Source organism: Copadichromis virginalis, linkage group LG7, assembly GCF_057382275.1.
Source record: "Copadichromis virginalis isolate Kocher_CV1m ecotype Utaka linkage group LG7, C_Virginalis_male_GT1.1, whole genome shotgun sequence".
Taxonomy (NCBI): domain Eukaryota; kingdom Metazoa; phylum Chordata; class Actinopteri; order Cichliformes; family Cichlidae; genus Copadichromis; species Copadichromis virginalis.
Genome location: NC_140624.1, coordinates 30,356,072 through 30,383,876, shown reverse-complemented (window position 1 = coordinate 30,383,876; position 27,805 = coordinate 30,356,072). Strand labels below are relative to the sequence as shown.

The window sequence follows — 27,805 nt, the reverse complement described above, 5'->3', positions numbered from 1 at the left end:
CCCTCGCTCGGTAAACAACACAGTGAATTTGTTAGTTTGTGAGCAAACATGATATTGCTTTGGAGCAATTTTCTGTGAAAAATTTAAGGCTGTGTGAATGCATTTGAGCTGTGTTATTGTTTTGTGCCCCAAAGTTAACATGCAGTGTGTATGAGTTTATAACATTTATGTTACAGAGTGAAAAGTAGTTATTAAAAGTGAATAATGAAAGAGGCTTGGTTAAGTCTTGACACACTGCGTTGGCTGTGTGTCTTACCAAGCAGATCACAAGGAGACAGTGACCCTGGGAGGAGCGAAAGTATTTCTGAAAGCTAACAGGCAGACATTGCGGAGTGATCCAGAAGGAGGAGCCGTAAAACGTCACAAAAAAGGGAGGTAAGCTTGTGTTCTAGGATAATGGCTGACGGCCCGAACACGACACCTACTGGGCACAGAGGCTATAAGCCTCTAAAGGAGCAGCAGCAACAATTAAAAAAAGCTATTCGCTTAGCTTCCCCTGGATCAACAAAGTTAGCTGAGAAGGAAGCCAAAGCAATGGAAGCTGAGCTAAACAAGCTTATTGCTTCCCAACAGAGAGGGCTGGATGACAAAATAGCCCTAAGTCTTGTGCTCAAAATAGAAGGAGAGAGATGTGAGCAGCAATTGCAACAACTGCAAGCCGAGGCAGAGAAACGTTCAATCAACTGGAAGATTAAACAACAAATCAAGAAACTACAGCAAACTCATGCAAAGTGTTGCAAGTGGATGTTCTTGTGGAACGGAGCATCTTCCTGGATGGAGGAGGATGACACACCTGAAACAGAAGATATGGAAAGCATAATGGAGGCTTTGAAACAACTGAAAGACCAAAATAAGAAGCTGGAAGACCAAATGAAGAACTGGATTCCAAAACCAGGAGATGCTAACAAGTATCACACAGCAGAGATTCTTCCTTGGGCCACGTTAACATCTAATGCCGTAGGACGACAATATGTCATGCCTGTAATGACCCTCAGAGGAGGACAAGTTCAAGGCCCCGATGGACAGACGGCAGTGGTTGTGGGAGGAGTAGCTGATGTTGAATACACCAGAGCACCACGGGTGTTTCATAATGAAGGGCCTATGACAGTTAAATGTCAGTCCCTGAATGGGGAAGGGAAAGAGATAACATCAGCCGCAGAGGAAGGCTTGCCTTTGCCTTCTTGTTCACATGAGGGAGGAGACAGGCCAAAAGCCGAAGCATCAAGAGAGAGCCTGCCAGACCAGACTGGAGAAGCGGATTGGACCCCAACAAACGAGGAAATGATTTCACCGGTGGAAAGGATGGCACAACCGGCTTTCATCGGACTGCCAACACCAGCAAGAGAAGAGCAGGCCCAAACCAGGTCAAAACATTCCAAAGCAATAGCCAAGTCAGACACATGGGCAGGAGAAGTATTCGGACGAATGCTTGAAGCCCCGCAAGGGCTATTGGAAGTATTAAATACACTGAAGATCGTAAAGGACAAAATGACCAAAAGCATGGCAGAAGAGGAGAGCGACAATGACTCATCTACCACAGAGGAGGAAGAAGATGATGAAGATAATGACAGAGGAGGAGTCGCGTCAGAACCAAGTATAGCCAGGAATCTTAGGTCAAGACAGGTGAAAAAAGAGCAGGGACAGAGGAGGCCTATTTTTAAGAGTTCAAAAGGCAAGGGAAAATTGGGACAGTGTAAAACTGTGACCAAAGCAGAAAAAGCTGCGGGTACTCATTATAATTTGCCTTTAGTGGCTGGTGCAAAAAATGAACCAGTGTACCGCGCATACAAAGTAAGAGATTTGGAGGCATTGGTTAAACAGCTTCCACCTATAACTGGGGGAGGAGCAAGGTGGTTGCGTGAATTAGGCAGACTAACAGAAGGAGAGGAGCTTGCGATTGGCGATTTTCGCGCCATTTCTGCGCGGTGTATGCTCGGTGGTGGGCTAGCAGATGTAGAGGCTATAGCTCGCACAACTCGCCATGCAAATGATTTGCCTTACCATGAAGTGCAATGTGCTTTGTCTGACGCAGTCCGTGAAAAGTACCCAACCCCTAATACAGGAGCCATACCTAAAATAATTTGGGACCCCCAAAACACACCTAGAGAGTTTTTAGAAAAAGCCAGAGATCAGTGGTTGTTAGAAACAGGTACCCATCCGGGTAGAGAAGGTGAGCATCGGGCATGGTTTCGCTCAGCGGTGCTGGCGGGGCTGCCAAACCAGGTCACAGAAGATCTACAGAAAAACCCAGATTTTGCCGTAGCAGATTCGGTGCAGTGGGAAAGACACGTCTCACATCGTTTGCAGCTGGAGCAGGACAGGGCGAACAAGCAGAATAAAGAGTTGGAGGAGGCACAAGCGTCTCTACTCAAACTACAGTTGGTGGAGGCCAGAAACAAAGCCAGCGAAAAGAAAAAAGAGGAAAAAGAAAAAACAGAAAAAATTATGATAGTTGCGACCCAGCCTGGTCCTGGGCCTGAATGGCCAGATAGTGGCCCGGGTCCCTGCACTAATGACGGATGGCCCGCCAATGCACCAAGGCAGAACCAACCCACAGGGAATTGGGGAACCGGTGGATCGTACAGAGGGCGTGGTGGCTCAGCGGGGGGAGTACAAAGAGCTCGTGACACGGGGAATCTCAGCAGTGTGCCTTGGAATGTCTGTTGGAGGTGTGGAGCAGAGGGTCATTGGAGCAGAAATTGCCCAGAACGTCGTCAGAACAATCAAAGAAGAGGCTACCAATCCCAGGCACGTGGAGCTCCGAGAGCAAGAGATGGCTCTAGGGGAGCATATCAGGCCCCAAACCCGAGTGCAGCACCAGCCGCGCAGTATCCAGTGGCTGACTGGAGGGAGGACCAGTACTGAAGGGACCCGGAGGGACCAAACAGTATGGTGGTGGCAGATCCCATGCTGTTAATGACTATAGAAGGGACAGAATTGCCCTTCTTAGTAGACACTGGAGCAACATATTCAACCTTGAGAGCAGCACCAGACAGTGCAACGTTGTCCTGCCACACAGTGAACGTGGTGGGTTTTTCCGGGATCCCGACAACTCTGCCAGTGACTGACCCAGCTTTGACAAAGCTGGGCAAGCAGACTTTGAAACACAACTATGTGGTGTCATCGCAAGCGCCAGTAAATCTTATGGGCAGGGACCTGCTCGTGAAGTTGGGCGCCACAATCACATGTTCAGCAGATGGATTATCTGTGACTCTGCCAGGGGGCCAGCATTTTCCGTGCCTGGGAACAAGTTCAAAGACTCAATACCTGCTCCAAGACTGTGAAAGAGCAAAAGTCAATATCTACTGGGGGAGACTAGTGAAAGAGGATGTTCTGAGGCAATTTCAGCTGTGGAGACCCTGGATAATGAGCTTGGCAGTTTACTCCCCTCCGCGCGACCCTTACCACGTTACCCTGTTTTATGATAAAGAGAATGACGACACCTATCGTGAATTATTTCAATCTGATCTTGAAGGTCAGACGTGGAATGTGCAAATACATGACATCTACATCGGACTAGAAGGTGTAGCCGCGGCTGTGAAATTAACTGATGAACAACTGCCTTGGTACAATGTGGAAGAAAATTCAACCCCTCACATTACATTGGCGGTCCACCAAGGTCATGGTGCAGGTGATCTAGGTCCAATGGTCAGGCGAGCACTGGACGACACAGGGTGGCAAAGAACCCAAATTCCTAACTTATCTTATGCTCCAAATTGTAAAACCTATCGCATAACTTGTGCCTGTGAGGATACAGTGATCTTGGAACATAAAGAAATTTCAAAAACACATGGTGAGGAGTGTGTAGATCATCCTCACGCAGTTGCTGGACTGTCGAATCTGCCTGACAGTCTATGGTCAAAAGGGCCCACGGATGTTGGCCTAGCTAAGTGTCCTCCTGTCTTGTTCCAGCTCAAGTCACACACACCAATCAATAGACCACAGTATAAACACAAACCTGAAGCAGAGGCAGGAATTACAGAAACAATAGAAGGCCTGCAAAGGGCCGGGGTGTTAGAGCCCTCTCACTCACTGTGGAACACACCAATTCTACCAGTGGAGAAACATGGAACAGGAAAATACCGTATGGCACATGATTTGAGAGCCATTAATGAAATATTGCTCTCTACTACTGCACCGGTACCAAATCCGTACACAGCTTTATCAGCTATCACATGTGACCAAAAGTGGTTCACGTGCATTGACCTGGCAAATGCATTTTTTTGTCTTCCTCTGCATGAGTCACTCAGAGACATTTTTTCATTCACATACAGAGGCCAACAACTCAGATACACACGTTTGCCACAAGGCTTTGCACTTTCTCCAGGCATTTTCAATCAGGTGCTTAAAGAAGCCCTGTCGTCATGTAATTTGCCTAATGATTGTACATTAATACAATATGTTGATGATCTTCTCATTGCAGCCCCGTCAGCAGCGGATTGTTCAGCGGCATCGTTCGTTGTGTTGAATAGGTTGGCGGAATGTGGCTTTAAAGTAAGTAAAGACAAGCTGCAGTTAGTTCGCCCTGAAGTGACCTTTTTGGGCCGGGTAATCGCACACAAATCAGTGGGTTTGATGAACACACACAGAGACCAAATTTTGACACACCCAAAACCGCGAACTGTCAGAGAAATGCTTTCTTTTCTTGGTTTAACAGGTTACAGCAGGCAGTTCATTTCGGATTATGCAGGCAAAACTGCCCCTTTAAGGGGCCTAATGAGGCAAGTTGGTGTTCGAAACTTTAAGGCTGAGTTGCCTTGGACGCCTGAAGCTGAAGCCGCATTTATTAGGGTAAAACAGGATTTGTCAAGGGCCTCAGATTTAGCCACACCCAATTATGATGAGCCATTCTATTTAGATGTTTCTGAAACAAACTCAATTGTAAATGGAGTGTTGTTTCAGAAAAAAGGGGGGGGTAGAGAAGTGCTCATGTATGTTAGTGTAAAACTACATCCAACAGAAGCAAAGCATCCTACATGCACACAACATGCAGCAGGGGTCGCTAGAATTATCCAAAAAACAGCACATGTAGTGAGAGAACACCCACTAAAAATACTCACTACACATAGCATAGTGGCATACGTAAATTCACAAGCATTTTGTATGTCACCACGGGCACAACAGAGACTGAGCAAAGTCTTAGAGGCCCCAAATTTGACATTCACACATGAAGGAATTAACATGGCAGATTTAATGGGTGTAGGGGAACCACATGACTGCGCCAAAAGAGCACAGATCGAGGAAAAGATTAGAGAGGACCTGAAGGCCGAACCCATACCGGGAGCTGAGGATTGGTTCACCGATGGATGTTGCCACCGAGACGAAGGAGGACTGAAAGCAGGGTATGCGGTGGTTTGCAGAGTAGAAGGAGATTATCAGGTCAGAGAGTCAGGAAGGATTGAGGGAAAGCAGTCGGCCCAGAGAGCTGAAGTGATAGCCTTAGCTCGAGCTTTGAGACTAGCCAAGAATAGGAGAGTGAACATCTACACCGATTCGGCATATGCGTTTGGAGCAGCGCATGTGGAGCTGCCTCAGTGGAAAAGAGCAGGATTCAGAACAGCAACCAATGCACCTATCTCCCACATACATGAAATGGAGGAACTGGAAAAGGCCTTGGCTGACCCAGAGGAGGTGAGCATTATAAAATGCAAAGCTCACTCCCAAGGAACCAGTATGGTGGAAAAAGGAAACCAGAGAGCAGACGAAGCCGCAAAGGAGGCCGCAGGCTACAAAGGACAGAGACAAATGATACAGGTAACATCAGAAGAAGAGATACCTGTTGACCTGATTGAGGAAGTTAAACGGGCCCAGGAGGAGGCATCCCCAGAGGAAAAGGGGGTGTGGAAAAACAAAGGAGCCTGGCAGGATGGACATTTGTGGAGGGGGCCAGACGGGCGCCCCGTGCTGACAGCCAAAATGGCAGAACAGAAGGTGGATGAAGCCCACGGACTTGCCCACGTGGGGAGAGCCCAGATGGAAAGAAATTTGTGTCATTGGTGGCATCCTGAGCTGCGAGGAATGATAAGGGAGAAGGCCAGGATGTGCTTAATCTGTGGGGCACACAATCCTAAGCCAGCAGTAAAACCGGAAGTGGGTAAGTTTCGGCCCCCTGAGAGGCCGGGAGAGGAGATTGTTATTGATTTCACTGATATGATTGATTCCGGGCCGGGCGGTGTAAGATATTTGCTAGTGTGTGTTGACGCTTTGACCGGCTGGCCAGAGGCCTGGGCTACAAAAAAGGAGGATGCTAAGACTGTCATTAAGTGTTTAATCAATCATTACATTCCCCGTCATGGGTTCCCAAAAAGAATTAGATCAGATAATGGAACCCATTTTAAAAATCAAGATTTGGAAAAAGTAGAAAAAATGTTGGGCGTCCAGCATAAATTTGGAACGGTCTATCATCCTCAGTCTCAGGGGAAAGTAGAAAGAATGAACCTAAATTTGAAAAACAAATTGGCAAAAATCTGCGCGCAAACAGGGCTAAATTGGGTCGCAGCCCTGCCGGTTGCGTTGATGACCATAAGATGTTCTGTTAATCAATCCACAGGTTTTACACCATACGAGCTGCAAACCGGGAGACAGTTTCCGGCACCTTGGACGGTGGGCTCGGGTGAACGGGACAAAAAGGGGAACCGGTCCCACGCAGACTACTGGAACGAGCTAAAGGCGCTAGTGTCCAGTTTCACGAAACAGGCGGCTTGTAAAGGGCCCACAGGAGAAGGAGAGGTCCCGGACGCGAAAACAGTGTGGCTGAGAGTCATCAAACGAAAGTGGAAGGAGCCCCGCTGGACTGGTCCATATGAGGTATCGGCTCGGACGGCGACAGCGGTCCAACTGAAGGGGAAAGGCGACACCTGGTATCACTGGACGCAGTGCGCAGCTGCGCACGAGGGCTTGGTGAGGAAGGATCAATCTCAACTCGACGCAGGTGAAATTGAGCGGCACAATAATCCCTCACACCTGTGCAACGGACCGACCGGTAGTCTACCTGGAAGGTCGAAGAAAGAAGAGCAGCCAAGGAGGAGATCGCCGCGCCAACGAAAAGGAGCGGTACCACACTGAACACCTAAAACAAGAGAGAGGCTCTGATAAAGGGCTTTGAACTTTTTACTACACCATAACATTCACATACCACCATGCCATCACAACAATTAGACACTGGTGATGAAAGAAGAGTCTCAAAAGCCATCACAATGTTTAAAATTATTATGAGTTTGATGTTAACTATGTTGCTAATCATGGCTATTTGTTTTTTGATTTGTTTGTTGCAGACCGACCCGGGAAACCAGTCTGAGCACGGAGGCCATGCCAGTCCGGCGTTGTTTCATACACCAAGTACATCACGCGTGGTCCATAGTGATTTAAGGTTGCGGGCAAGAGTGAAGCGCGAGGTCTCTGGTAAAAAGGATGAGTGTCTCAGCACATATGGTGGTTTAGAATTAGATTATGTGATTGGCTCCACAACTTCCTTTACGTTTGATCTGTGTGATGTTGTTAATTGCAGGGACGTCGGCAGTGCTTGGAGGGGATACAATGTGTGGGTCTGTTGGGATTATTCAGTGAGTACGCACTGTGAGAGGGGAAATCGTCCATATGACAGCTGGTGCCGTAATTGGGACCAGGTAAGGGGTTACACTGGGCAAAATTGGGAACCGTTAGAATCAGGATCAGAAAACGGGCTTAAACTACAGAGGGATTTTAGCCCCTCTGGAAACGCGTTAACTTTATCATTGGGGAATTGGCATCGCAAACAATCTATGTATTTAATTTTGGGGGTGGAAATAGCGGGGGTTGATCCAAAAGGGTTAATTAAAGTTAATTTCCTAGAAAAAACTAATCGCGTACCGTCAGGTAGAGAAGACATAACAACTCGTGTGATTTCTACTCCCACCAGCTCTGTTGCATCTTTTACAGGGCAGGAGGGGAGCGGGTCATCGGAAGCTATACCAGAGGAGCACGAACCAAGGGAGAGGCGAGTAGTGTCGGTGGACTACACCACCCTGAAACCTCAGGATTTGATTGAACGCGCTACCGGGTTCAGTGACAGTAACATCTGGCTGGACTGGATAGCCCAAAATGCTAGAGAACAAAAAGTGGCTAATTGTGTAGCCTGCGCTTCAGCAAGGCCGCGTTTATTTATAGAGCCTGCACCTCTGCATCCAGAGGATCAGTGGGGCTATAATTGTATGTTGCAAATAACTAGAGGAGCTGTGAATACGGGGAACTGCACTGTGTTGTCCAGTCTATTTCCCCCTATTGGCAAGCTCACGCAAGTAGGGCCGTTTATGCCCCGGAAAGATAATTATACGTGCTTTAAGTTTACCACAGATAAAGTTAAATATCGGTTGGGGGAAATTGACCCCAGTTGGTGTTCGGTCACCCAGATTGGGAGGACCACCAACAATGTGAGTGATGCAGCCACCCTAATTGGGACTTGGGCTAGGAGCGGGCTGTATTACTATTGCGGGCACAGGACTCTACTGGTACGTGTTCCTCTTGGGAGCGTGGGGACGTGCGCGATGGTGAGACTAGGAGCGCCACTTATGCTAATCGGAAATAATATTTTTGAACCATAACACATGTCACTGACATGATCCAGAAACAGTCCATGTTGTTGTCTTTCTAATCAGTGAGTAAAGGGGATGTTAGAGACACTGAACTCAGACACAGTGTAGAAATGTTCAATCCAACTTTGACTCTTCAGTGTTTGTGAAGAGTCCAGTCCTGAAATCTGATCTTCTTTCATCTGATTTAAGCTTTTTATTTATTTGAAATATTGCTGTTTCTTAACATGTGTTACTGCATTATCTAAATGTAAAATTAAATAAAACAGCAAGCCATCAATATAAAAATGCTGCATAAACCAAAATAACACATGCTGCACCGCTTTAAAACAACCTGCCTCTGCAAAAACATCAGTCTGTCCACACTCTCTGTTGAGAGATAAGATGTACTTGTAGTATCAATGTCATCCTCTCACTTGGTGCAGATGTACCTGGAACAAATGGTCTTGTTCTGCTAGCGTAGCTTCAATCTTCTTATGCTTGAAGTTTTTCCACCATGCGAATGGATCTGTGTCCAGAGGAAGGACTCTGTTGGACAAAGGCTTAGATGGGGTGTCAAACTCATTTTACATGGCGGGCCACATACAGTTTGCAGAAGTTCCATATTTAACTGTTCTTCTAAATGATAAAGAAAAAGTTGCTGTGATAAAGGACAAAAAAAAAAATCTGTCAGCACGACTCTGTGGGCTTAAAGCAGGGGTGGGCAATCTCAGTCTACGAGGGCCGGTGTCCCTGCAGGTTTTAGATCTCACCTTGGGTCAACACACCTGAATCACATGATTAGTTCGTTACCAGGCCTCTGGAGAACTTCAGGACATGTTGAGGAGCTAATTTAGCCATTTAAATCAGCTGTGTTGGTTTGAGGACACATCTAAAGCCTGCAGGGACACCGGCCCGCGTGGACTGAGATTGCCCACCCCTGGCTTAAAGTGTAAGAAATAAATGTGCTTCAGCACCCCCAAAATGAATCAAAGCACCCCCAAAGATTTCTTACTTTTTTGGACAATATTTGCTGTTTGTGTGACACACTACTAAAAACATAAAAAGCATACAGTACTTGGTTGAGACGTAACATTTTAAGAACAAAAGTATAGATACCCCCCCCAAAAAAATGGTTTGTTCCAGCTCTCCCTTGCTCTGGCTCTAGCGCCGTTGCTGCCAGAGCGATGGTGGCTGAGACGCAGCGGAGCTGAGGTGTAAGTGCCTGGCTTAAAACAGGACATATTAGCTGCATTTAACCTTCAGTTACTCTTTATATAGTTGGTAGGAGTCAGACCATGTTTCTTTTTACTGAAAAACATTACACCAGGTAACCAGCAGTGTTGAAAACTTTTCGGTTTCTCCAAGCATGACATTCCAGTGTATTTCAGACCCAGCAACACGCTCAGAAAGAAACTGGTTCACCCGAAAGACAAAACGCCAAAACACAAACTTAACAATGTGGTGTATGCTGTACAGTGCAGCGAGGAATGCTCAGACCTCTACATTGGAGAGACCAAACAGCCACTTCACAAGCGCATGGCACAACACAGAAGAGCCACCTCCACAGGACAAGACTCAGCAGTCCATCTGCATCTTAAGGATAAAGGACACTCTTTCGAGGATGCTAACGTTCACATTTTGGACAGAGAGGACAGATGGTTTGAAAGAGGAGTGAAAGAAGCCATCTATGTCCACTGTGAGCGACCATCTTTGAACAGAGGCGGGGGTTTACGACACCAACTCTCTGCCATCTATAATCCAGTTTTGAGATCCCTTCCCAGACGCCTTAACGCCCACTCACATCCTGGGCCATCTGATCCCAGGAATTCGCATGATAAGGTGGGGCCAGGTTTCACAATGAACACACCCGAAACTCTGGCTGATTGGGACCCACACCCAGTTTCACACCTTGGCTCAGGCGATTAGAGGATCATCAGGGGGTCCTTTTGTCCCTCTGTGGGGGGTCACTCCCACTAGGTTTATATCTGGGACTCTCCACCATTTGACCTTAGAACTGAAGAAGCTTCTCGGATGAGAGGTGAAACGTCTTCAAGCAACTTAAAGAAGTCCAGACGCTTTTCTTTGCAAGCTCCTTTGACTTTTCGGTTGATGTTTGCTACTCTACAATCCGTCCTGCTCTGTAGTAAAATCAGCGACATTTGACCGTCCTGTTGCTCTCATTAAAAGTTATACAACCTATTTAAAATCTAAAACTTAAAATTGTCTGTAGCCTGCTGTTGTTACCACTGTCCTGTTTGAAATGGATACTAACTAGCTAACTGACTGAATGCCCATTAACCTTATAACTGCTGTTGTGTGTGTGTGTGTGTGTGTGTTTGTGTACAGAGAGACAGCCAGGTTCATAATGGATATAAGGAGGTTTTATTTTTTTTAAAAAGAAGCCACATTCAGGTAAAAGTGTAAAATCCAATGATCCGTCAATCAAGAATAATGTTGGATCAGTGTTTCAATGTTTATATCTTTTAATAGATGTTCATGTGGTTTGGTTATTTGCCTTTTGGTTGAAAGTACACTGAGAGAGGACTTTTTGTTAGTGATCTTAATAGTATTCTTTTCATATTAATGTAATTTTTCATCTAATTGAATACAATTAGAGCGAGGAAAGAGGGGAACGTGAGGAGAAAGTACAAGGTCAGGAAGAACCAGGTAAGAAAACAGACAGGAAAAGTGACAGGCAAAAAGAGAAAAAACCAGATTTTACTCAAACAATCTGGAAGTTGTGTTCTCCCTATATTAAAGCTGCTGTACAGAATCTGCAAAACAAACTGGGTTGAAACATTTTTGACCCTCTTTAAAAACATTCCAACATAACATTATCATTGATTGGGGAGATTAAAATTAATGATATATTTTTATGTAGTTCAGCCACAACTCTAATAAAACCTCAGCCAGTAATAGGTAGGCCAACTTTTGGACCGTCCAGTTGTCTGTATGACTGCTGCAGTACGTACATCACATTTGCGCACTATCAGAAAGTGCCAAACAGAGTCCTGGTGGAGTGAGGAGCTGTAAAGAGAAGCAGAGTGCTCTGTTTATATTCTAAAAATGTTTTAAGCTTGTTTCAAAGATTCTGTACAGCAGCTTTAAATGTTTTCCAAAAGCACACATACACTTATCAGTTTTTCTCAAACTTCTCACAGTGTCAAGCTCTCCTAAGTACCACTATGAAAGAATGAAACCCATAAATCTTACAACACAAAATTAGTATTATTAAATTAGTAAAATTAGTGTCTGCAGTAAAGATTTATTTGTAATAATTTATTCTGTTTTGGGAGTGTTTTCTTTATGTATATGTATTATATTATACATACACATTAAAAGTAAATCTCTGTCCAAACAATGCACTCAGTTTACTTTTTACTCACTATGAGCATCACTCATTATTTTCCCCCAGTAATTAAGGTTAGGATATGTATTTTTTTTTTTATTCCGATCCATTCTTCAGTTGCAGCATTTAAATAACCTTGATCAGATTTGATGGTTTTGTTACAGACTTTTCAAAAAAGTGTTTTGCTTTTCTTTCACAAATATGGGGATTAAATTGTGTTAAAATGTATAAAACAGTGATGTCATGTTTTGAGACGAGGACCCAGGCACAGAGAGACTTGATGAATTTAAGAATCTTATGATTTATCTTGCCTGGCTGGGCAGCTCTCTGGGTGCTCAGCACCTCCAAAGCTCTAATCCTAGAATCGCCCCTGGTTTGTTGGATGACATTGTGCTTTCCCCTCTAGTTTTAAATGAAGCAATACATCAGTGAAGTGAGTACACAAGTTTATATTCAATAGAAAACTGTTGTGTTAACTATTATGATAGTCATTTTTCAGAAATTCAATTGGATTTGAGATGAGCTTCTTTGAGGTCCTCCTCTCCTCCCTGGCGACTTTCATCTTCAGCTGATCCTCCTTCTCCGTGATCACTGTAGTTGTAGTAAACCACGTCAGTGTCCTTTCTGCTCAGCGTCTGCTCCCTGCTGGCCTGCAGAGACATCACAGATCAGACTGACTGCATTGATCCTCTTGTCAGTTCATTCTCAGCAACAAAGATGTTTCAGTACCTTCCAGCAGAAATAAAGGGCAGTAATCACAATCAGGAGAATCAGCAGCAGGATGACTCCTGTGATGGTATGAACTGTTGGAGCTGCTGGAGCTGTTGGATGGAACAAAGTTTAATGAGTTCAGTAGTTTAAATTATTACACTGAACCTGAATAAAATATTTGATTGATCTCTGAGAAGAAACAGTCATTTTTACAGCTGTTCAGATATAAGAATAGTAATATAAGAATATGTGAAATGAAATATGTTAATCAGACTAAAAATAGTGATACATCTCTAATTATTTGTTGAAAGTGCAAATATATCTTCATTGAAATATTACAAATATAATTTGAGACACTGTACTGTGGTATAGAAAAAGTATTTGGACAGTTTTGTTTCAGTACACCATCACAGGGGATGTTTAAATGAAATCATCAAGTTTAGCTAAACAGTAAACTAAAGTATTAACCAAGTATTCAATTACAAACACTTTAATCCATATTTTCAGAATGCTCACGAATTGGTCAAATATACGGATTGTTTTTTTATACTCATAATAATCCTTTGCAGTCACTGGCTGCCTGAAGTTGAGGACCTATGAACATCACTCACTAAATCCTGGATCCCCTCCCTGAGATGCTCTGCTTGTGGGTTATTCTGAAAAGTTCCTCTGTTGTGCTGACATTAGGTGGCTGTTTTGGTTGTTAAAGAATCACCCATCTTTTTTCCTTTAGAAACTCTTGGGCTACTTTTTCAGTTTGCTTCGGCTCATTATCCATTTTCACCGTGAAGCACTTTTTGGTTTGTAGGGATTAAGTGAACCTAAACATCAGTCCTGAGACCACTGCGGTTTTGACAAATGAAAACTCTGGAACGCAACATCAGGTGTGGGTCTTCATGCACGCCAGGATGGCCCTATGTATCATAGTAACAAAGTGAGCTATTAGCAGATTAACCCTGGTTCTGGGTCCTGAATAAAGTATCTGAGTCTTAGCTAGGTGTAGGAAGTACACCTGAAAATGGCTGAGGGGTGCATGATAGATGAGATGATGCTTGTATCTTTCTCGCAGTTGACCGCACTCAGAACCAGACTTATCCAGGTGATGAAACATGATCTTTGCTCTAATTATAAGGCTCATACACAAAAATGAGATGCTATAATTTTTCCCGTATGTGAACTTGCCATATAACCTACACACACACTGAGCACGTTAAGTTTTTACAAAAAAAAAAAGTATCCTCAGAAAGCCCACTGTGTGGAAAAAATGGAGAGAACATCAAGCGACGATGAGCTAGTCCTGATCCTGGGTGCATGCCATTCTCAGGAGAAAGCGGCAGCAGGGAGAATTTTCTGGTCTGATCCAGCAGTTGAAGCTTTCATCCATATTTCAGGATTTCAGTGGGGTAGCAGATTTGGGACAACACATGAGAAGGAAGAGATGATTTCAAAGACCTGATTGTGAGCTATTCTGTGACACAACAAACAAGTGTTCCGCCATGTTGAACACTTTGACTGTTTCACTCTCTTCAGTGCCGTGATTGGTCAAATGTGTTTATATGCATCCAAAAAAATCAGAAAACTTCAGCTTACGTGAAACAGCAACAGACAGCTGGCGGCTCTCGGAGGAGAAGTTATGAGAGAAAACGTAGATGTGATAAACACAGCTGTAGTTTCCTTGGTGGGCGGGCACTGCAGCAGGAAACAGGAAGTGGGCAGAGTGATTGACAGCTGGCTGGGTGTAGCTGTATGCCGTGTTGGAGGAGGTGAAGGTGAGCTGGAAGGAACCTCCTGGGTACTGTGGCTGGATAGAGCAGCTGATGGTGAAGTTGGAGCGGCTGGACACCTGAAGCCCCTGCTGCTGGGCCTCAAAGACCCCATCCATGGAGGATGCATGGATGTTTGGCTGAACCAGCAGGTCTGTAAACACACAGATTCTACAAGGTCACCTTACATCAACCTTTCATTCAAACAATGAGCACCAAACACAGAGCATAATGCTTCCTGCAAGTGTGTCCTGGAGGGTCTGAAGCTTTCTCAATCTTTACAATCAAGACCACTAAGCAAACATTATATTCATGACAGAAAGCATGTGACAGGTATAACTGTCATGGATGATGTCAGTGGTGAGCCTACCTGAGCAGGTGAAATTCATAATCATTAAAGAGTATTCTGATGTTACACACTCCCTCAGAGCACATCCAGATTGAACGCAGTCAGGTTTGAGTCTCCAAACAGATCTGAGCAAGGACTCATTTCTAGCCTCCACATAATCAAGGGAACCACAGTGCAAATGTTCACAGATAACAGCTGCTTTGCCCAGGATCCACTCAGAAGCTTCCACTGGTCTCCAATCTCCCAGTTTTAGCTCCAGTGATCCTGCACAACGACTGGCTCCTCCCACCAACCTGAGATCATGAGGCTCTAACAGAAAGTAGAGAGTCATCAGTAAAAGAATAAACGAGTTTGACCACATCACAGCTGCAGCTCCTCTTCTACCTGAGCAGGTGAGTCCAACAGCTTTGCCAGGTGAGCAGCTGTTTCTAGCTGAGCCTGAGCTTCTACAGTCCAGGAGAGCAGACTCATGGCCTCCACACTGCAACTCTTTGCTCCACACTGGAACCTCCACTTCTCCATAGAGCGCCCCCTGGAGGACCGATGGAGGCCCACAGCCGAGCTCCCTACAGACCACCTCTGCATCCTGCTGGTCAAAGTCAGCTTCACACACTGAGGACCAGCTCTGGTTAGACTTCACCTCCAGTCTGCCTGAACACAGACTGGAACCATTCAGCAGCCTGACAGAGTCTGGAGACATCAGAGAAGATCAAACAGAGAGATCAGAGACAGCAGACACACAAGAAAAATATTTTTTCTGAGACTAACTTGGAGGTTTTGTGACTGTGGGAGGAAGGCAGAGTAGCCACAGAGATACAGAGAGAAGGAACAGACAACCTCTGCATGGAAGTAGATCAACCTGGATTTGACTGGTGGTACTTTCACAGTTATATGGTGTGAAAGCACCAATAGAAAAAGGAGAACACTTAAAAAGATACTTCTTATGGGGGAATAACCTCAGCTAAGATGTAGGGCTGGGCGATATGACCGAAAATTCATATCTCGATATTTTTTAGCTGGATGGCGATATAAGATATATATCTTGATATTTTTTTTAAGCCATAAAGTAAGAACAAAAAGAGAGTTCTTAGTCAAAGCTGTGTCCCAGATGTCACACAAGCACTTTTATTAACATACAGCACAGATGTACATGAAAAATTACTCAAAATTAAATTATGATCATTCATTAAATAAAAATGCTCCATAAATAAAAGAAAACAAGGTTGTTTTTGTGCTAAACAAAGAGCTCACAATTGTGCAGTCAAAATGTAAACTAAAAGATGCTGAGCGTAATAACAAAGACAGACAGATTTCACAGCTGCTCTGTTCCCAAGTTTTACTGTGTGACTGACAGCCTGGAGTTTGAAATCCGCTTCATAACCACGTCTCTTACAGGTGCCATTTATGGTCCTTATACACACACAATAGGTAATATTACGTTGAAGCACAGTACGGATCACTCCGCGAAGCTCCTCGGTAGCCGTAATGCGCCGACAATCCATCAAGTGCTGCAGCTTCGTAGTTTACCAAAGTCGTACTAAAACATTTTTTGACAGATTGCTGAGCGCCGTGTTCCACATAAAATCGGTTCGCGGCCATCAAGCACAACCAGAATTCATACATAAGGTGCGCTATCAACTTTTGAGAGAATGAAAGGATTTTAGGGTTAGCGCGGTTAGCTCGTTAGCGCGGTTAGCTCGTTAACACGTTGACGCCGTCCAGCCCCACGCATGGGGCGATGCGCAGTAACTCGTTAACGGAGATTTGCCGTGTCCATCTTGTCGCTGCCTGCACGTGAAGCGACGGGGGAGGAGGGGGAGTTGTCTTCAGTGAAGGCGAGGCGGAGTAACGTTGCGTAGAGACAAAAGTGGACGAAAGAGAGGCAAACTTGCGGCTCCACAACTATAATTATAACGTAACATAGACTATATCGATATAAAGGATATTGTCACATCTTATATCTCGTATAAAAATATATCGATATGTTTTAAAAACTCGATATATCGCCCAGCTCTACTAAGATGAACACTTCTGCTACCATTAGCCAAGTCTGATATCAATGTCACTAATCAACTTTTTATGGTAAATAAAAAGTTAACTATTGACCACTCCTACTGCAGCGCTCAATATGTACAATGCTTGAATATTTGCAATGATCTATTTACAAACTATTTACAAAAAAAAATAGTGATATGAATTCAGTTTAGGCACCCTTGATAATTTTCATGATTTTTCTTCATAAACCATTGGTTGTTTGGATCAGCAATTTCATTTAAGTATATCTTATAGCAGATGAACACAATGATATTTGAGAAGTGAAATGAATATAGGATTTACAGAAAGTGTGCCATAGTTACTTAAATGAAATTAGGCAGGTGTATTGGCACCCCAACAGAAAAATTAGATCAATATTTAGTAGATCCTCCTTTTGAAAAAATTACAGCCTCTAAATGTTTCCTACAGCTTCCAATGAGAGTTTGGATTCTGATTGAAGGTATTTTGGACCACTCTTCCTTACAAAACATAACCAGTTCAGTCAGGTTTGATGGTTTCCGAGCAAGGAAAACCAGGGGGTTGGGAAGCGCATCTGTAACCAGAAGGTCGCCGGTTTGATTCCCGGGCTCTCTGTCCTGGTTGTTGTGTCCTTGGGCAAGACACTTTACCCTACCGCCTGCTGGTGTTGGCCAGAGGGGCTGATGGTGCGATATGGCAGCCTCACTTCTGTCAGTCCGCCCCAGGGCAGCTGTGGCTACAACCGTAGCTTGCCTCCACCAGTGTGTCAATGTGAATGAATAGTGGTATTGTAAAGCACTTTGGGTGCCTTGAAAAGTGCTATATAAATCCAATCCATTATTATTATTATTATTACTTTAAGTCACGCCATAGATTTTCAATGCTATTCAGGTCTGGGGACTGAGATCCCAGAACGTTGTACTTGTTTCACTGCATGAATGCCTTAGTGGATTTTGAGCAGTATATGGGGGCCGTTGTCTTGTTGAAATATGCAGCCCTGGTGCATCTTCAACTTTGTGATTGATTCTTGAACATTGTTCTCAAGAATCTGCTGTTATTGACTGGAATCCATGCGACCCTCAACTTTAACAAGATTCCCAGTACCTGCACTGGCCACACAGCCCCACAGCATGATGGAAGCACCACCAAATTTTTTTCTTGGGATGCTGTGTTGTTTCCACCATGCATAGCACCTCTTGTTATGTCCAAATAACTAAATTTTAGTTTCATCAGTCCACAGCACCTTATTCCAAAATGAAGCTGGCTTGTCCAAATGTGCTTTAGCATACCTCAAGAGACACAGTTTGTGACATGTGCGCAGAAAGGGCTTCTTCTGCATCACTCTCCCATACAGCATCTCCTTGTGCAAAGTGCGCTAAATATTAGAACGATGCACAGTGACTCCATCTGCAGCAAGATGATGTTGTAGGTCTTTGGAGCTGGTCTGTAGGTTGACTGTGACTATTCTCACCATCCTCCACCTCTGCTTATCTAAGATTTTCCTTGACCTGCCTCTTTGGGCCTTAAACAGAACTGTACCTGTGGTCTTCCGTTTCCTCACTATGTTCCTTATAGTGGAAACTGACTGCTGAAATCTCTGAGATAGCTTTTTGTATCCTTCCCCTAAACCATGATGTTAAAGAATGTTGGTTTTTAGGTCATTTGAGAGTTGTTTTGAGGCTCCCATGTAGTCACTCTTCAGAGAAGATGTAGAGGAGAAAAACCTGCAATTGGCTACCTTAAATACCCTTTCTCATGATTGGATTCACCTGTGTATGTAGGTCAAGGGTTAGTGAGCTTACCAAACAAATTTTGTCTTCCAATAATTAGTGCTAAAGATATTTAAGTCAATAAAATGACAAGGGTACCCAAATTTACGCACCTGCCTAATTTAGTTTAAGTAACTATTGCACACTTTCTGTAAACCCTATAAACTTAATTTCACTTCTCAAATATCATTGTGTTCATCTGCTACATGATATATTTAAATGAAATTGCTGATCCAAACAACCAATGATTTATGAAGAAAAATCATGAAAATTATCAAGGGTGCCTAAACTTTTGCATACCACTGTATATCTTACATTGAGAAGGCTATTTGTTTTGGTTTTTTTTGGCAATTCAGATCAGCCAGATGACCAGACAGACAGTTGATGCAGAGTAACTTATAAATATTTGTATTTTTATTATGTTTATGGATATTCCCTTTGAGGTCTGGAATAATATCGTCTGTTGTGAAAATTCTCAGCCTTAAACATGCACAATGGGAACCATAGAGAGAACATTATGGGGATGGAATGTATGTGCAAATGTGTCTGCATAATGAGAATATATATCGTTTATTTTTCCTTGTAAAAAGTCTCATTAACATTAAAGGTCTCTTAAATGGAGACCTGGCTATGCAGGAAAAGTCATGGTCAACTTTATTTATATAGCACATTCCAAACGCCCCATGCTGCACAAAGTGCTTTTCAAACTGAAATGTAACTAAAATAAGTAAATTGAACAACAATGATGCAATAAAATATAAAACAGAAGGAATAATACAATAGGACAATAAAATAAACTAAAACAACAATAACTAGGACTGTTAAAAGAAAACATGTTTCAGTCAACCTGCGCTAAAAGCCAGACCATAAAAATGTGTCTTCAATACAGATGTAAAATGTTCCAGCATTTATACAAATCTAACAGTTAGAGGCAGACTATTCCAGAGTCTGGGACCTGCCACAGAGAAGGCTCCATCACCACAAGATCTAAGTTTAGACTGTGGAATGAATAGCATTGGATTTTAACCGTACCTCCTGGTTCTTTTTGGAGCAAAAATAAATAGACACTCAGAAAGGTAAGAGAGGGCTCAGCCATTTACTGATTTAAAAACAAAGAGTAATATTTTAAATTGGATCCTGTAAGAAACAGGAAGCCAATGTAGAGAAGCCAACACTGGGGTTATATGCGCCTTTCATTTTGTACCAGTCAGCAGAGGAGCAGCTGCACTTTGGATCAACTGCAGATGATAAATAGAAGCCTGGTCTAAACCAAAGTACAGAGGATTAAAGTTGTCTAGTCTGCAAGTAATTAACAGATGACTAACACGTTCAAAGACACAAGCTGGCAGGTATGGCTTTACTTGGCTAGCGGTCTCAGATGAAAAAAGCTAGATTCGACTAATGCGCTCACCTGTCTACACAGTCTAAAGGAACCCTCAAGGCACACACCGAGGTTTTTAACATTTGTCTAGAAACTAGCATTAGCATTCAAATACATTGACAAGTTCAAATGAGGAGTATTTGGAGGTGCTCTGGAAAACAAAGGCTGTGTCGGGGTGAAGGTAATAATGAACCCTGGCTAAGCTGAGCTGTTAACACTTGTGGCCAGTCAGTCACTCGGGGATGTGACAGTGGCAACCAAAGAAGCTGCTGCTGGTTGTTCCACTGGACTCCTGAAGCTCTGCTTTGCCAGGCTGATGAAGATTGTCTGCCAGTCTAGGTGATTTATGCGTCTACCTGACACATTACTATCAGTGTAATGTGATCATATTGATAGGCTTACCTGAGCACGTGAGATACAGAGAGAAGGAAGACAACCTAAGTTGTAAGCATTCTTTTATAGCTGATCCAGACTCAATGCAGCCGTCTTGGATCTTCCACACAGATTTCTCTGTGGAATCCTCTCGCCATTCTACTGAAATAGCAGAGCCACAATCCAGATGTTCACAGATAACAGATGCTGCCTTTATGGTCCAGTCAGAGCTATCCATTGGTCTCCACACACCCAAATGTTTCAATTCCAGCGTTCCTGCACAGCGACTGGGTCCTCCTACCAAGCTGACAAACTCTGAGCAGAAAGCAGAGTGTCATAAGGAAAGAAGTGAAAAGATTTTAATACTTGACTGCTGATGGCACTTCTGTAAATCATCACTCCTCTCTGAATACTTCTTGTAGCTGTAGTACTGAAGTATAGTTTAGGATTTTGAATAAAGCTCAGCTGAGGACTGAACTCTCTCTCTCTGCTTGGTTAGTAAGAAATTTTTATTTCAGCCTTGAAACATCTCAGTAACCTGACTCTGGCCTTTTTTTAATTTGTTTTTTAGTGGTCAGTGAGATGCATATGAGAAACACAAGTCCGCAGACTGCATATACAGAGTTAGTGGAACGGGAAGCAGGACAACCAGTAAACTTAAAGACAACCGTTACAGGAGTGCAAAAATCATAATCTGTCATTTTCATGTGTAAAAAAAACAACAACAAACTACTATATATGCGATCTTGTTTCCAATGAGTGTTAAGTTAATTACTAATGCATGTGATACAACAATGTTTTCTATTGACATTTATACACTTTCTATAATCTTAGTCACATAGGATGTTTCCAGATAATTTTCAGTAAGTTTAGATTGATATTTTTTCCAGACTGATATTTCATCATCTCTCAGCTTACCTGAGACAGTGACAGGCAGCAGGTGGCTCTCAGCAGTGAAATTATGAGAGAAAACGTAGATGTGATAAACACAGCTGTAGTTTCCTTGGTGGGCGGGCACTGCAGCAGGAAACAGGAAGTGGGCAGAGTGATTGACAGCTGGCTGGGTGTAGCTGTACGCTGTGTTGGTGGAGTTGAAGGTGAGCTGGAAGGAGCCTCCTGGGTATTGTGGCTGGATGGAGCAGCTGATGGTGAAGTTGGAGTGCCTGGATACTGTAAGCCCCTGCTCCTGGGCCTCATAAACCCCATCCATGGAGGATGCCTGGATGATGGGCTGAACCAGCAAGTCTGTAAAGACAGTTGATTATTTAAGGTGAAGCAGGTGATTTCTGTCATTTCTTCGGAGAACTTAAAACTTAAAGAGGGAGGATTACCCTGAAATTCTGGCTGTCATATATGATGTCACACATGATCTTACCTGAGCAAATGAGATCCAGGGTGTAGTTGGAGGCTTTTGGTGCTGCACACTCACTTCGAGTAGTTCCAGACTGAAAACAGTCAGAGCTGATCCCCAGCACATCTGCAGGTGAGGACTTCGGTCTGATTACAGCAGAAACAGCAGATCCACAGTCCAGATGTTTACAGAGAACAGCTGCTTTCCTGAGGTCATAGTCAATTGCTGGTCTCCATTCTCCTTGATGTTTCAGCTCCACTGTTCCTACACAGCGACTGGCTCCCCCCAACCTGACAGACTCTGAAGAGAAACAGATCTGATACATTTGAACTGATATTTTCCTCTTTATATAACAAGGTTACTGTGAGAAAAAAAAGATTACCATCAGACTTAGAAGAGAGAACTAATTTGTAATAACCATCATTAACCCCAAAAAGTTCACTCTGTTCATCTGGACTTAGCATTTTCAGTGGGAGAAACATTTCAACACTCATCCAATTGGCTTCTTTAGTCTCAGCTGATTACAGGTTCCTCCAATCTTATAAACATTACATTTGCACAATGACTGAAACTAGCCAATTAAATGAACAATGGGCTGTTAGTTTACGATCATTATCCTCCTAAGACCCGAACTCTTTCATGCATGCATTTTTCATTTTTCTTTGCTTTTTGGGTTGATTGGGACCTGATCAATGTAAAAATAAAGAATTACCAGATTTTTTTCCCCTAATTTTTGTTTCTGAGAAAAATAAGATCCACATATGAGGACATTTGTTTTAAATTTTGATTGAACAGTGGCAGTATAATTTCCTCATAAGTGGATATCCGGCCCTGGTAGAGAAAAATTAAGTATTTTGGTCTAGACATCCCAAAATGTGATGTCCAGAAATGTGGACGCCAGGTCCTAGGAGGTTAATATGCAAATTGTCCTGATCATTGATCAACAACCACTGATCAAAGACCATTGATCAATGACAATTGCTTAATGATAAGGAGTATCATTCACAGAGAGTTGGGGAATTGCTGCAAAGTGTTGAAAAGGCTGCCGACTGTGAGTGAGAGCGCCCTTGTAGTGAGAGAGCACAGTTGCGCTATTAGGCACATGGTAGAGCACGGAGGTTAAGCTAACATGTAGGATGAGACAACTTGCAAACTGATTCGACAGTGGATTGCTATGCAGATTGTGGTTTGTTTGCGTGGCTAAAGAACTGTGAGTCGACACTGATTCCTGGCCTCTTTGACTCCCAGCTCATCATCATTGAGTGCTCATCATTGAAAGAGTGTCTACTGGTATGTAGGTAGGCGTAAATAGACTGTGCAGCAAGAATCAAGACAACAATTAAGGGCATACAACAATTAAGGGCATAAAATGTAAGAACATAGAACATAAAATCAGTCTCTATGCGGATGATGTGTTGCTTTTTCTGCAAAACACACAAACCAACCTCTCTGAGGTAATTACTCTAATAAACTGGTTTTCAAGAGTTTCAGATTATTCAATTAACTGGCCAAAATCTACAGTTCTCCCCATTAACTGCTCCTTCCATAATTCTTCCTCTGCCCCACTGCAATCCGGAAATATTAAATATTTAGGTATTAATGTCTCTCCTAAGCTTTCAGACTTAACTAAATTAAACCACATCCCACTTCTAAAGAAAGTAGAAGGCGATCTGACTAGATGGAAATCTTTACCCATATCACTCATGGGAAGGGTCGCCACTATAAAAATGATGATCTTGCCAAAAATAAATTACTTATTTTTGATGATCCCTAACAAACCATCACAAGATTGGTTCAGATCTCTGGATTCATATATTTCCAAATTCCTTTGGAAAGATAAACCCCCGCGTATCAGCTTAAAAACGCTACAAAGAACCAAGGATAGAGGAGGATTAGATCTGCCTAATTTTCACCAATACTTCTTAGCCAACAGGCTTCAGTTCATCTCAGAATGGTCAAAACATACCTTCTTAGATGAGCCCTGGCTAGATGTTGAACAGGCACTACCATTTATTAGCTCAAACATCAAAAGACATGAATGCTTTAAAAGTATCAACATCAGCTTCTCTCTGACAGCATGGTGGGAGTTTCTAAAAATAACGGAGTCTTCATTAATCTCATGCAAACGTACACCTATCTGGAATAACCCTGACATATTACAAAACAATAATATGATTAATTTCCCAGAATGGAGTTGTAAAGGAATTAAATACTTAGAACATATATTAGAGGGAACAGAATGTATTCCATTTGACAGACTAGTTGCACAATATGGGATCAACAAGAAAAGATTTTTAGAATATCAACAAATTAAATCCATAGTAAAAAAGAAATTTAACCTCAGTCAAGTTGAATTACAAACACCACCAAGTGCGGCACATTTCCTTACTCTTAAATCCCCCAAATTATTATCTAAAATATACAGAACACTTTCTAAATTAGATGAATCAATATCCCTTCCTATTGCAAAGTGGGAAGCAGATTTATCAGTCAGCTTAGACCAAAACTTCTGGTCTCAGGTATGCTTAAAAACCTTTAAATTGATTAAAAATCCCAGTCTGCAATTAATACAATACAAAATACTACATAGAGTGCACTATACAGGTCATCGGATGTTCAAGATGGGCTTTACATCTTCCAACAACTGCTCACACTGTCAAGGCAATACACCAGACAATTACATTCACGCTCTTTGGTTCTGTCCACCAGTGCAGAAGTTTTGGCGCGAGATATGTGAAGACTTATCAAAGTGTCTGAAATGTAACATTCCAACTTCCCCCTTAGTGTGTTTACTGGGCAGCTTAGATAATGTCACTTCAGAAAAGAATATAGCCCATATGGTTTTCACTGCCCTATGCATAGCCAAGAAAACAGTCCTCATGAACTGGAAAAATAAAAACAATCTTAATTCTAACCAATATAGAAATTATCTATTAGATTACATTAGTCTTGATACAGCCTCTGCCACCACATCAGATCAATTGCTCTGGGCTCCTTTGATCAGCTCCATCACCTAGTGGGGGTGGGGGGTCATAGTTTGGTCCCGCCTTCACTGTTGTGATTGGTGTGGGGGTAGGGACAGGCTTAGGGCGTCGGGGGGTTCCCCGGAGGCATCTTCCTTGGGGGACTCAACCCGGGGTAGCGGTCATGTCCGGTTGGGGGCTCTTTTGGCTCTCGGGTGACTGTTTCCTCGTGGCTGCGTGCAGCGGGGCTAGGGGAGGGTCTGTGCTGACGGACGTGGGTTACTGACCTGGTAGCCTGGCTGCCCCTGGGTGGGTCCGGGATGGGCGTGAGGTTCTGAGGGCGCTCCGTCTCTGGGCTGGGGCCCTGGCCGGGCCTCGGGGCCTTGGGTCCTGGTTTGTGTGTTGCCGAGGTTGTGGGCGGGTGGGTGCATGGTGGCCCATCCCTGGCGCAGGGTGCCGCCGGTGCGTCGAGCCACCTGGGGGGCTCTTCAACTGGTGGGGGAGATTGTCACACCTTGCAGGAGCTTTCCTCTCCTCAGGAACTCTCTGCAGGAGGGGGAGATACAGGAGAGGTGGAGGAAGATCTCAGCCTGGGCGTCTATTGTCTCATGTAGTCTGGAAGATGAGTGGATGGTGTGGTGGGTGCAGTTTTCTCTGTGGTGGGGTTGGGTGGACTGTCCCGGGCTCTGTGGGGCCGGGGGGCGCTGCTGCGCTGGGCCCCGGTCTGGATTGGCCTGCACCCCCTTTCCCTGGCGGGTCGCAGAGTATGGGAGTGCCTACTGGGGTCAGCGGGGGAGCTGGCCGAAGGGAGGGGCAGGTGACCCCTCCCTTCCTTCCCTCCCCATCTCCAGCTGCCTCCCTCTTCCCGCTCCACCACAACCACCCACACATGCAGGGCCTTGGAGTAGGGGTATGTCACCAGGGTGCAGAGGAGGCTACCCCCCCCCTCTGTCTCCTTCTGGCTGCCTCTGCCTCAACTTAGACATTCACATTACTCACACTCTCATTACACATACATATAGGATCTTGGGGGTGGGCATGATACACGGAGTCCAAATTACCATCAGGGTGTACACCTCACCCCTGGCGTCGTTGCCCACCTCTCAATTTTGAATACACGTAGACATTGAGGGCTAGCAGGAGGGAGTATGCGCTTACCTGCTGCTCTCTGGCAGGTAGCTCCATGCCCTCCTGGGTTTTAATTGCACCTTAGAACACACATGCATCAACACTACAATGAGCGGGTGGAGGGAGGTTTGGAGTCTTCTCTCACCCCCGTTCTCTGCGGCCTGCTGGAGCGGGGGGGCTAGGAGGAGTTGGCCGTCCGACTGCGGTCGGGAGTGTGGGGCCTCCCTGCTGCTGCGGAGTCGGGGCGGTCTGCCTCTCCCCACCGCAGGGAAAAGGGTAACACCACCTGGGTCTGGGTGCAGTTCCCCCCTCCAGGGGCAAGGGTACCTAGACCCGGTTCGTAGAGTACGCTTGGGGAGTGTGATCGTGTGTACAGCGTCTCTTTATGTCTGTCTCCACGTTGGTTGAGTGTGGAGTAAGTGCATATGAGAGCATGAGGGTGGGAATGGATGTTTGTATCTGTGTGTGCCTGTATGTCTGTGTCTATATGTCAGGTTGGGTATCAGACGCCACCTCTCTGGGGACATCTCAGGCCCTCCAAGGTTTGGAGGCCTATCTCCACCCACCACCACTTCCCCTGCCAGTGGCGGACTCCCTCAGGTGTCGGTGCGTTGGTGGTTCTTTGTGTCTGGGGGTGGGCGTCCGGGTACACACCGGCTCACTCCTTGGCGGCCGCTTATCGGGGCCTGGAGCCTGGGGCTCAATCGGGCCACTTCGGAGGTGGGGTGCCCCCGGCCTCTCGGCCTGGGGCTTGGTCACTCAGGCACAGCTGGCTGCCAGCGGAGCTCACGGGCGTGTCACTGCAACTCCCCCTGGCTTCTGCTCCGCGGCTGCTGAGTGAGCCCTCATCTGGGACTCTCCTCAGCTCTTACTGGGACAGTGGCGCAGCTGCCCCTCTGTTGGTCTTCCTTGGTCTCTTGTGTTCTGGGGGCCTCTGGATGTCTGCTTCATACCCTGGAGGACGGGGCTGTGGCTCCCCACACTCCCTAGCAGATCGTTACATGGAGAAACCTTTGGAATGCAAGCATGCTGATCCACACAGGTATGCACACAGGTGTACACACGGGTATTCACAGACGCGGACTACAGCTTTCTTGGCTGCTGCCTCAAAGCACATTGTGTGCTGTCTATCTTGCGTGCTGCACAATATCGTTTATTATTTAGTATCTACTGATATCTACTGCTAGCTAGTTTATTGTGATGGTGCCGTTTTTTTAATTATGTTGCTCTTTGTTGTTTGCTTTCTCTTCTGTTTTTTTTCTCCATACAGGTGACCCAGGTGTTTTGTTTTTTTTGTTTGTTTGTTTTTTCTTTCTTCCCCCCCAGGACTGATTCAGTGGTGGAAAGCCAGCCAACAATGATATGATATGAGATTCCATTCCATATTACAGTTTCACACACAAAGATATGACATGTGCGGTCATGAAATATTACCTGGGTGATGTAATCGGACTACACGTGAGCTCAACATATGTTTTATAAAAGGTACACTGCTTTACATGCATGAACTGTATTTTCAGGTTATTGTTTTGGACAGTTTTGTGACAATTTTTAAAATGAAGTTGTTGTTTTCCTATAAATTCTGACAGTTGAATGCGATTTTAGCATTGCCATAGTATAGATATACTGATGCTGATCTATTATTCTGTTTGACATGGCCTAAAGTGAATGAGTTGTGCCGTTTCTGTTTTTCAAATGGGCCTGTATTTCATGTTTACCATGTGCTTTTAGTTCCTGCCTTTGTTCATATACTGCATATTGTGTCAAACTTGACAGCAATTATATTAAACTTTAGTGTCAATAAATACATTTCTTAAACTGAGCAGCTGTTTAAATGCCCTTACTCTTGAAATGAGAAAAATAATCTTATTTTTATTCTGGAAATTCAACCAAACCATTGTCATGCCTTGTAACTGGTAAATAAAGCTCAAGATGAGCTGAAATATCCTTTTAAGGAAAAGTTAGACATATTTTCCTAGAATAAGCTTTATTTTCTTGTCCAAAACTTGCTTGTTAAGAATATATTTTCTTTTTAGGCAAAAAAGAAGAAAAAATGTCCATAAACAAGGTTTTTTTTACTTTCTTGAAAATCGTTTTTTGCAGTGCA

General features: G+C 44.1%; 2 protein-coding genes across 2 annotated transcripts in view; one reads left to right on the top strand and one right to left on the bottom strand.

Moving 5' to 3' along the window:
* Window positions 1-5,629: 5,629 nt before the first annotated feature.
* On the top strand, window positions 5,630-8,552 carry LOC146705312 (protein NYNRIN-like). Its single transcript, XM_085462963.1, has 2 exons — window positions 5,630-7,401; window positions 7,508-8,552. The coding sequence occupies exon 1, from the start codon at window positions 5,674-5,676 to the stop codon at window positions 7,063-7,065; it is 1,392 nt and encodes a 463-aa protein (XP_085319089.1). The 5' UTR covers window positions 5,630-5,673; the 3' UTR covers window positions 7,066-7,401; window positions 7,508-8,552.
* Window positions 8,553-10,914: 2,362 nt separating this feature from the next.
* Window positions 10,915-27,805, bottom strand: part of LOC146705311 (antigen WC1.1-like) — a 35,251-nt gene continuing 18,360 nt past the window's right edge. Inside the window, exons 8-15 of the mRNA XM_085462954.1 lie at window positions 21,632-21,907; window positions 21,175-21,501; window positions 20,287-20,571; window positions 15,106-15,411; window positions 14,743-15,030; window positions 14,200-14,526; window positions 12,628-12,719; window positions 10,915-12,548 (exon numbers count right to left, since the gene is read on the bottom strand). Coding sequence (XP_085319080.1) covers window positions 12,402-12,548; window positions 12,628-12,719; window positions 14,200-14,526; window positions 14,743-15,030; window positions 15,106-15,411; window positions 20,287-20,571; window positions 21,175-21,501; window positions 21,632-21,907 — 2,048 coding nt within the window. The 3' untranslated portion in view covers window positions 10,915-12,401. The remainder of the gene's footprint in view (window positions 12,549-12,627; window positions 12,720-14,199; window positions 14,527-14,742; window positions 15,031-15,105; window positions 15,412-20,286; window positions 20,572-21,174; window positions 21,502-21,631; window positions 21,908-27,805) is intronic.